The sequence below is a fragment of the Protomyctophum bolini genome, assembly GCF_963924005.1.
Source record: "Protomyctophum bolini genome assembly, chromosome: 18".
Lineage (NCBI taxonomy): Eukaryota > Metazoa > Chordata > Actinopteri > Myctophiformes > Myctophidae > Protomyctophum > Protomyctophum bolini.
Genome location: NC_137879.1, coordinates 5,467,645 through 5,478,721, shown reverse-complemented (window position 1 = coordinate 5,478,721; position 11,077 = coordinate 5,467,645). Strand labels below are relative to the sequence as shown.

Below are 11,077 nucleotides of genomic sequence, written 5' to 3'. Positions count from 1 at the left end.
CTGTGAAGTACGAATTAAACTGAGTGGAATAAATCAAACAAATAAATACATAATTGAAACTTGGTGAGTGGAGCATAGAGTCAATGCCAACGAATCCATTTGTTCCACACTAAAAAAACTGCCTCTTTTCGCCAGCACGCTTCTTTGACAACTTGCACTGAAACAGAGGCTACAGCAAACATAATAACAAAAATATATATATATAACTCTGAGTAGGACTATACAAAATGTAACCCGTACGGCGGTACGGGTCCAATTGAAGGGATTTGAAGTTTCACGAGTCTGACACATTATAGGCTACAGACAAATAAAAATACAATGCAACTCTGAAAGTGTACAAAATGTAACCAAAGGGACCCCATATACGGGTCCAACTTTGTACACTCAATTACAAAAAACAAAAACAAAAAAAACATGTATTTTCTTTCCTATACACATTGTAAGGGCTTTGACACTGAAAATGTATAATGTCACAACTTGAACTGAAACATTAGAGGCTAAAGCCAAGAAATACAATGTAAATCAGTCTGGACCCGTATCTACGGGTCCATTTGGTTACATTTTGTACACTCTGCAGAGTCAAACGAACAGCTCAATATTTAGTTATTTAATTAAAACATGTAATGTTCTTTACCTGTACCACTCCAGTCCGTTCTCGTAGTTCCTGTCGAAGAAGTGCGGCTCCGCGCCCACGGCCCTGATGTCCGGGTGGACCCGGAGGAACTCGAGCAGCGCCCGGGTGCCTCCCTTCTTCACCCCGATGATGATGGCCTGGGGCAGCTTCTTGCTGCCGGAGCCGTTGGAGAAGCTCGACATGGAGCCGCTGGGCTCCGGCGGGGGTCCCCGGATCCCCCGAACCTCGTCCCCCCACGAGTCCTCGTCGTCCGCGGCCGCGCCGGGGAGCTGGACGTCGTTGTCCAACAAGTCTCTGGAGCCGCCGGCTCCCCCCGCGGTCCGATGCTGCTGCACGGGCGGCGACGGCTCGTCGTAATCTCCCTCGATATCCACCCACGACGTCTCGTGCTGCTGCGGCTTGTTAGCGGCTTGCAGCCGCGACATCAGGTCCACTCCGCGGCTGTTCTCGGTCCTCTTACCCACTCCTAGCGTCTCCTTGCCCCGGTAAGACGACGCGTCCACGCCGCCGGTCCCGGTCCCCGCCTGCACGGGCACCGTGGAGCAGTATCCCACGCACGAGTACAGCATGTACGCCCACAGCAGGAACATGACGCCGAGCGCCAGGAGTTTCCTCTTCGCCGCCGCGGAGGAAGAGGACCAGGACGAGGCGGCGGAGCCTCCGCCGTGTCCGTGTCCGTGGGAGGCGCAGGGGACGCAGCAGCAGCACGCGTGCAGGTTGGGGTGACACGCCACCAGGCTATATTCCATAAGAAGCCTCGGTGGTGGTGGTGGTGTTCTGGTCGTTCTGGAGGAGTAGCAGGTCGCGCACCACCGTGTCCCTCCGACGCATATTTAATGTGCACCCACGCAGCCAAGCAGCCAACCCCACTCACTCACTCACTCCACTCCAAAAACACTCCAATTGATTTTTTTTGTCCCCCTCTTTCTTTTAAATTCTTCGGTGATGATTCAGACACGGATAGCGTCAGCGACAACAACGCGCCAAAGAAATTACGCACATTACGCACTTCCAACAAAACGACAAAAAATGCCAAAAATAAATATATAGAATGCAACAACAACAAAAAACCGCAACAAAAACGCACCAGATTAAAACCTCCACTGATTATTCTAGAACGTGCTCGTTTGGTTGGTATAAATAATGGTAATAATCCACGGCTGAGCAGCTGCAGTCAGTAGTGGCTTCTGCCGCACCACAGACAGACATCGGGGGGTGATGTTGAATAACGGCTACCCCGGACAGAAGCGCTCTCCTCTCGGCTTCTGCACCAGCATCTCACACTAGCCTCTCCGACGCGCCGCGCCGAGTCCTTTATACCGAGGAGGCGGGGCACGCGCGCGCGTTGACTTGACTGACAGGGAGCGTCGGCCAATGGGGGCTCCGTGGCGGTAAGTAAGGGGGTTCTATTGTTTATGTTAAAAAAAATACGGACCAATGGGGAGGAGAGAGTGGGAGGTGCCGACCGTGGGAGCCTCCGTTTGTTGAGATTAGACGCGCTTTGCTCCTCTGCCTGTGTGTGTGTGTGTGTGTGTGTGTGTGTGTGTGTGTGTGTGTGTGTGTGTGTGTGTGTGTGTGTGTGTGCGCGTGCGCATGCACTTGAAATCCACAGTGTTCATTTGAACTCCGAGTTTTACAAAAAAATGCAACCTAATGGATGGACACATAGCCTATATTTGGTTGAATTTCATGTAGCCTATAGCCTCCGTGGAGTTGAAGGAAAACTCAGCATGTATTTCATGTGTAAGGAGTCAAGGACGCCAGACACTGCAATGAGCTGAAAGAATGAATGGATGATTGTTGAAAAGTATTTTTTAAGTTGTGGAGGTCAGGTCAATCAATGTGTTTTGTCTTTTGGGATAGATCGATTTTCTCCAAATGTGTAGATATGCGTTCTGTTATTCTGTAAGTATAAGGTTTATTATTCCATTATTGGCCATGTTGGCCGTTTTTCACGGACAGTATATTGAGTAGCTAAGCTATACATCAAACCAAGTCAGAATCCACAATCCACATCATGTTGGATCGACGATTTTATGAAATCTATACATCAAGTGTATACTGCAGTGTTCTCAAACTTTTCAGGCCACGACCCCCCCTCTAAAAAAAATCATATTTGAAGTGGGAACCCCCTGACCAGTATGTGGCTATATATGGATTTATAGGCCGGAATACACAAACTTTATATATAGTTTCCACGTTCCACAGATATTGTGAAAATAGCCGAACTACAAGCTCACAACAGTGCGACTGCATGTGCGAGAGGCAAAACGTTAGCTTATATTTCTTTAAATTATGATGTGATCTTTGACACAAATTTGGTAAAAAAAAAAAAGTCTTTTATAAATAATTAAATTGTAACCCCTCCCACACGCAGTTTGTAAACCAGTGCTCTAAAGAAGGGGAAACGACACATCATGACTCATGAGGAGAAAAATCGATCCAAAGGTCAAGTTTGATTTGCACCGACCGACGGGTTCCATTATGTTCGGGACGGGTTGACCGGCCGGGCCTAGAGTTGACGTTTGGGTTGACCGCGGTGGGAGAAAGGTCACGCCTTGTCAGGGAACATTATTAATATATAAAGAGCAAAGCGTCGACGTTAATAAATAATGTATAATGACAGCAACCGGTGGCTCTATATTGATCTAATGGGCCAATGAGTCATCATATAGCGACATGATTATTTACGCAATGTGGGTTGTGGAAAGAATGGCGACACATAGGCCTATAGGCAATAGGTATAGGATAATAATGATGATAATAATAATAAATAATTATAATTATTATAATTAAAATAATGAGGGAGCAAGTGAGCAGCTATACTATATATAGGCCTACAGTATATGATATATGATCAAATTGGACCTTAATGAAAAAACACAAAAAGTTCAAATATGGCGATAAGAGTTTTCTGCCCGACATCAAATGCGTGACAATAAACACCTTAATAGGAACATTATTATATTTATATAACTTTAGTCTTTAATTGTAAATTAAATAAATAAATAAATGACCTGTAAAGGCTTAATGCATAAATATGAAGTGATTAACAAGTAATAAAACGTAAATAAATAGCAAATTAAGTGCTTTAGTTTATTTTTACAACGACCCCTTCGTCACGTTTGGCTCAGTCAAACTCAACTGCATAACACGGTTGCTATATAACGAAAATGTGCGGCGCTTTCGTTAACGCTGAAAATGGCACGAGGCAGCTATTCATTCATTAATTAATTCAACATGCAGGTCAAATAATTTGCTCTGCCTGTGTGTGTGTGTGTGTGTGTGTGTGTGTGTGTATATATATATATATATATATATATTGAATGGTTATGAATACTTTTTATTTATTTATTTAAATACTTAGATTTATGTATATGCTTATTCCTTATAGGCTACAAGCTCATTCAGTGAACAACTAAAAAGAATACTTTTTCAGTGGAAGAGTGGGGGAAAAAAACGATATTTGAGAGTCTACTGTAACAAATTGAAGAAGTCTTAAATTCAGCTTCTTCTACGACGTCTGTATATACAGATTATATATATACAGTAAACAGTAGTGTGCTAAATCTTTCCCCCTCTCGTCGGAAGGAGAAACGGGATAACTCAAAACAGGACGGTAATTTAAAACTGGGGCCTGGACGGTGGACCTCATGTGGTTCCGCCGTGTAGAAGGCCTGGGCTGTTATTCCGTTTTTGTTTTAAATTACACAAAACGAACTAACTAAAGGCTAATATTAACAGAGCCCTGCAGTGCTACAATTATTCTCAAACTCTATTCAAAAGTTTAGTTTTTGTAATGAAAATATATATATTATTGTAGAGAAGTGGTCCTATATTTGTTTTTTGTGTTTGTCATAATTGTCCCACTCCGCACAATTAATTGGTCAATCAAATGACGAAACATGCATGGCCTGCATGGTGTGCGCGTGGAAAATAATCAATAAATACACGAATCATTAAAAAAAAAAAATCTAATATTTTTTTTACTGACAGATCACTTTCACCTTCTAATGTTAAGACTAAGCGTAAGACATTAGCCTATAGTCATATATTATAGGCATGCTTTATAAAATGGGCCTATATATTACGAAAGTATAAGCTAGCTAATAATTAAATGCCATAACATGGAAGCTCATGCTTCACATTAACTCGGTCAGGTTTTCATCACAATAGATTATATTACATGGACGGATCGTTGCTGAAAACGGGTCCATTTTGCTTTAGATAATATATAGTTGAGCTAAAGGTCAATGTCCAGATTTCACGGCAGACCATGTAAAGTATATCCATTATCCAACAACACCACGGGCTGGATAATGCAAGCAACGTTTTTTTTTGTTTTTAAACAGTAGGCCTCTTACATTTTTAAAGTAAAATGATACATTATACAATGTATAGAAACACTGTGTTGCAGCAAGGAACACAGTGTATGCATTTTACTTCACTTCAGTAAGAGGTATACAAAAGTATTGGCATCAAAATGCAACTATAATGTAGGCCTACCAAAAGTGAAAGTAGGCCATCATACTGAATATTGAATGTGTTAAAAAAATTAATTATATATATATATATATATATATATATATATATATATATACACACACACACACACACACACACACACACACACACACACACACATACATATACCGGTATATGATATAAACAAGCTCACAGCATGTGGCAACTATAAGTCTATTTGTATGTCTCTAAATGTTTTGATGAATTGAACAATGTGGACCCTGTTGTAAACAAGTGTAATGCTTAATTGGGTCGTCCACTCACAGTTAACAGTCTCTGTATTGAGTTTGTGCTTGAAATGTACTGCAATTCTACAAACTGTTAATAAATATAATATAATATAATATAATAATATCAATCAATCAAAAAAGTAACTAAAGTTTCCAAATAATTGTAGTTGAGTATACACTATTTTCTGAGTATAGAAGTGAGAATATTGAACATTTGAAATACTCTAGTAAAGTAAAAAATAAATCTCAAAAGCTGCACTAAACAACTTGAGTAGGACGATTTAACCTTTATTTAACCAGTAAAAACACACATTGAGACGGCGTCTCTTTTACAAGTGGGAACTGCAGGCCAAGTGGCAATACTTTCCTTCCCTCCACTTGGGTTGCTTATGCTATAGGGCCTTTAGTGCAAGCGGGGCCCTGCAGCTTTTAAAACACGTTTCCAACCATATAAACTTTACTTTCCAAGTGTGTCATACAATTATGTGACACCTCAGCACAGATGTGGGGTCAGTCAGTCACAGTATAAACGTCTGGTTTCCGAGGCTAGTCACACATGCGTGCAGTGGACATGAGCAGTGTTGTTTTTGGCAGCAATTTTAGATTTTAGTCTTTTGAATATAGTTTATTTGGTTTTAGTCACATTTTTGTCACCAGGAATGTCTTAGTCTATAGTTTCAGTCGTCTAAATATCATAGGATTTTAGTCGACTAAATCTACGGCTGATTCAGTCGACTATAAAATGTATTTTGTCGGGGCCTTGATGCAGTCGTAATGACTGATTTTACACTTGCTGAAAATAGCCGATCTACAATCTCGCAGTGCAACGCGTTGTAGATCTGCAATTTTCAGCATTCAACCAAGTGTAACATGACTTATACTGCATGGATCTCTTGTCCACTAGTCCCTAACATTTTAGTCTAGTTTTTTATTTATTGACGAAATTGTCAATATATTTAGTCTTAGTTTTAGTCACCATAGCAAGTTTTCAAATCAACTAATCAAATGATTCCCGAGCGCGGCACGGCTGCAGCTCACCGCTCCTTGGCTGCGGCTCACTGCTCCAAGAGATGGGTCAAATGCGGAGGACAAATTTCACTGCAGTATCGTGTGTGACAAATAGTACGACTTTGACCTTTCATGTAGTTCCCATTTAGTTTTCGTCTGGTTGGAGACTCTCTCAGCATGTGTCCTCTTCTAAACGGACCACTGGTTGGAGACATGTGTCCTCTCCTAAACGGACCACTGGTTGGGGACATGTGTCCTCTCCTCAACGGACCACTGGTTGGGGACATGTGTCCTCTCCTCAACGGACCACTGGTTGGGGACATGTGTCCTCTCCTCAACGGACCACTGGTTGGGGACATGTGTCCTCTCCACAACAGACCACTGGTTGGGGACATGTGTCCTCTCCTCAACGGACCACTGGTTGGAGACATGTGTCCTCTCCACAACAGACCACTGGTTGGGGGACATGTGTCCTCTCCTCAACGGACCACTGGTTGGAGACATGCGTCCTCTCCTCAACAGACCACTGGTTGGGGACATGTGTCCTCTCCTCAACGGACCACTGGTTGGAGACATGTGTCCTCTCCTCAACGGACCACTGGTTGGAGACATGTGTCCTCTCCTCAACGGACCACTGGTTGGGGACATGTGTCCTCTCCACAACGGACCACTGGTTGGAGACATGTGTCCTCTCCTCAACGGACCACTGGTTGGGGACATGTGTCCTCTCCACAACGGACCACTGGTTGGAGACATGTGTCCTCTCCTCAACGGACCACTGGTTGTGGGGACATGTGTCCTCTCCACAACGGACCACTGGTTGGGGACATGTGTCCTCTCCTCAACGGACCACTGGTTGGAGACATGTGTCCTCTCCTCAACGGACCACTGGTTGGAGACATGTGTCCTCTCCTCAACGGACCACTGGTTGTGGGGACATGTGTCCTCTCCACAACGGACCACTGGTTGGGGACATGTGTCCTCTCCTCAACGGACCACTGGTTGGAGACATGTGTCCTCTCCTCAACGGACCACTGGTTGGAGACATGTGTCCTCTCCACAACGGACCACTGGTTGGGGACATGTGTCCTCTCCACAACGGACCACTGGTTGGGGACATGTGTCCTCTCCTCAACGGACCACTGGTTGGAGACATGTGTCCTCTCCTCAACGGACCACTGGTTGGAGACATGTGTCCTCTCCTCAACGGACCACTGGTTGGGGACATGTGTCCTCTCCTCAACGGACCACTGGTTGGAGACATGTGTCCTCTCCTCAACGGACCACTGGTTGGAGACATGTGTCCTCTCCTCAACGGACCACTGGTTGGAGACATGTGTCCTCTCCTCAACGGACCACTGGTTGGGGACATGTGTCCTCTCCTCAACGGACCACTGGTTGTGGGGACTTTCTCTCAGAATGTTTACAGATATAAGCCATAGTTCATGTTTTTTACTTTGTTGACTCTGGCCGAGAAACCCAATTCTCAGTGCGAATAAAAAGCGGTGATTTAATATCTGATGTCATATTAGTGAGCAATGGAAAGAAGAGAACAGGTCATATTTCTTGCGATGAGGGCCGAAATAAATGGAATATTAGTTAATCCATTTAGGCTTGACGTCAAAATAAAAAAAAAGATCCTGACAGTTCTCTGAAAAACCTTGTGTTTCTGTATCAGTGGTGCTCAATATTTCATGTCAAGGACCCCAAAAATTATATGTAATATGCCTCTGCCCCCCATCTGAGAATACGTTGTTCCACGGACCTCCCCAGAAGCAAAGATTTGAGTTCAAATGTTCACTCTGTAATATATATTCAAAGATTTGAGGCACATTTTCAAGATTTTTCAATTTTGCCGCGCTATGAGCTTGTAGATCTGCTATTTTTCAATAGCTAAAGTATAACATAATGCTTTAAAACACCAAAAGGGGTTCTCGCCCAAAATGGGTTAAGATAAAAAAAAGAAAAAAATTAGTGTGAAATATTGTTTTTTTGTGAATAATGTGCGACATCCTGCTTTATGAATAATTTCCACTTGGTAAGTCATTTGTTATTAGATTTATCATTTAAAATAATATGCCGTTGCGATTAAACTCCCCAACATTAGCAGGGGAAAAACCTAATAAATCACAAAAACGTATTAGGTCTACTCTGCGTCAGATAAAGTTAAAATACTATTTAGGGAAAAAAAGTTTAATCTATTTCAAATCGTCCCACTCGACAACTCACAGAAAGTTGAGATTAAAAAAAATGCTATTAAGAAGTAAAATATGATTTCCTTTAACGTACAGATGACATATGGCAGCAGTAATTCAAGTGCAGCCCACAGAGACAGAGCTTCCTGACTGTGAAATCCTTTTTGCTCAAGAAGGGGGAAAAACGATCGTTTTCAAAGGCAGAACGTATAATTTACCTTTCGTTTTTTCTTTGCCACAGCGAGCAGGTGAAGACAGCAGGCATTCTGTGGATGATGTGTTGGGAGAAAGACGATCAGTCATAGGCCGAGGGTATAGACCTCAGATGAAAACACCTCATTTCTTCTTCCTAAGACTGTGTCTATAGCAACGAAAATAGCACATCTATATAAGCTTACAGCGTAGATCGGCTATTTACGTGCACTATCAATTAAAGCCGTGACCCCCTCATCTTTAAAAAACTAAAGCGATACAGTGCAATAGTGTGTCTCTTTCCCACAAATAACTAAATAATCTCCTGTTCTTGTCAGCCAGTGATACATACCTCCATGCCACAGAGAAGCCTATAAGTCAGTAAGAGATATTAGACCCTTTCCCTTCCTATGAATTTCAGGGAAAGACAGCACTGCTACTTATCCCATTAAGACCTAAGGCTGATTCTACTAAATGCCTTTTAGTCAAGTCCTCGAAGCTTTTAGTCATTCAAAACTATTTTCAAAAGCAAATAGGTAAAAAAAATAGCAGATGTACAAGCTCATATAGCTTGTACATCTTGCTATTTTTGAATAGCCAATGCTAAAAAAGTAAAATCAAAAAATGACATTGTGAGAGGGAGGATGAGTGATGACTGATGAGTGATTTAAGCAGTCACACCTGGCCTGAGTCAAACTAGAACTGGACTCAGAGCTGGGTGTGGCTGTGCACCTGTTGTGCATCATGGACTTGATCAAGGCACAACAGGTTAAATCAGTCACCCTCCCTCTCACAGACATGTTCTGATTTCCCGGTCTAAACGCCTTATTGACCGTGCCACTAAAATATGAGCGAATGCCAAGAGGCCGCATCGCCATCATCTCTAGCGGGACTGGCACCGCACGACGACATCCGATCTGTGTGCAGGTTCTCCGCCAGACCCCCCCCTGCCCCGCCCCACCCCCCCACCTAACCCAAAATGTAACAGCTGGCCCGACCCCTCCCACCATCTCTCCCGATATGAAATTCTCTATCCGGTCGGTCAGACACTTTACGAGGATATAGTCATTTCAGCCCACCCCCACCGCCCTCCCCGAAACCTTGGCTTAAATCCCTGCCGTCCCTCTTTTATGGGAAGGAGGGCAGTTAAGATGTGTGTGTGTGTGTGTGTGTGTGGTGGGGGGTGGGGAGGGGAATGGTGACGGAGACGTAACCAAATACCAAAACTATGGGCTACGGGGCGGAAGTGGGGTGGGGGGGGACCATGTGTCTGAGTGACAGGTGCAGAGGTTTTGGGCTAAATAGAAATGTACTGGTCTGGATGGATGATAGACAGATGGACGGATGGATGGTCATCTCTCTTAACACCATGCGTGTCCACTAAGGCTATAATTGCAACTTAAATCCATACACTAAGTCCATGGCTGAGTCAGCCTGTCGGCCCATCTAGTGCGGTGGTGTGGTGTGTGTGTGTTGATAGTGGTGGTGTGTGTGTGTGTGTGTGATAGCGCCTAGCGGTGGTGTGTGTGTGTTGATAGCGGTGGTGTGTGTGTGTTGATTGCGGTGGTGTGTGTGTGTTGATAGTGGTGGTGTGTGTGTGTGATAGCGCCTAGCGGTGGTGTGTGTGTGTGTGATAGCGCCTAGCGGTGGTGTGTGTGTGTTGATAGTGGTGGTGTGTGTGTGTGTGTGTGATAGCGCCTAGCGGTGGTGTGTGTGTGTTGATAGTGGTGGTGTGTGTGTGTTGATTGCGGTGGTGTGTGTGTGTTGATAGTGGTGGTGTGTGTGTGTGATAGCGCCTAGCGGTGGTGTGTGTGTGTGTGATAGCGCCTAGCGGTGGTGTGTGTGTGTTGATAGTGGTGGTGTGTGTGTGTGATAGCGCCTAGCGGTGGTGTGTGTGTGTGTGATAGCGCCTAGCGGTGGTGTGTGTGTGTTGATAGTGGTGGTGTGTGTGTGTGTGTGTGATAGCGCCTAGCGGTGGTGTGTGTGTGTTGATAGTGGTGGTGTGTGTGTGTTGATTGCGGTGGTGTGTGTGTGTTGATAGTGGTGGTGTGTGTGTGTGATAGCGCCTAGCGGTGGTGTGTGTGTGTGTGATAGCGCCTAGCGGTGGTGTGTGTGTGTTGATAGTGGTGGTGTGTGTGATAGCGCCTAGCGGTGGTGTGTGTGTGTGATAGCGCCTAGCGGTGGTGTGTGTGTGTGATAGCGCCTAGCGGTGGTGTGTGTGTGTTGATAGTGGTGGTGTGTGTGATAGCGCCTAGCGGTGGTGTGTGTGTGTGATAGCGCCTAGCGGTGGTGTG

At 44.3% G+C, this 11,077-nt stretch overlaps 1 protein-coding gene across 2 annotated transcripts in view; it reads right to left on the bottom strand.

Moving 5' to 3' along the window:
• Window positions 1–1,902, bottom strand: part of LOC308333030 (heparan sulfate glucosamine 3-O-sulfotransferase 3B1-like) — a 192,755-nt gene extending 190,853 nt beyond the window's left edge. For both annotated transcript variants that reach the window (XR_013965779.1, XM_080789215.1), the window contains exon 1: window positions 635–1,902. Coding sequence is in view for 1 of the 2 variants with exons in the window: in XM_080789215.1 (XP_080645341.1) it covers window positions 635–1,383 (749 nt within the window). In the remaining variant the exon portion in view is untranslated. The remainder of the gene's footprint in view (window positions 1–634) is intronic.
• Window positions 1,903–11,077: the final 9,175 nt, after the last annotated feature.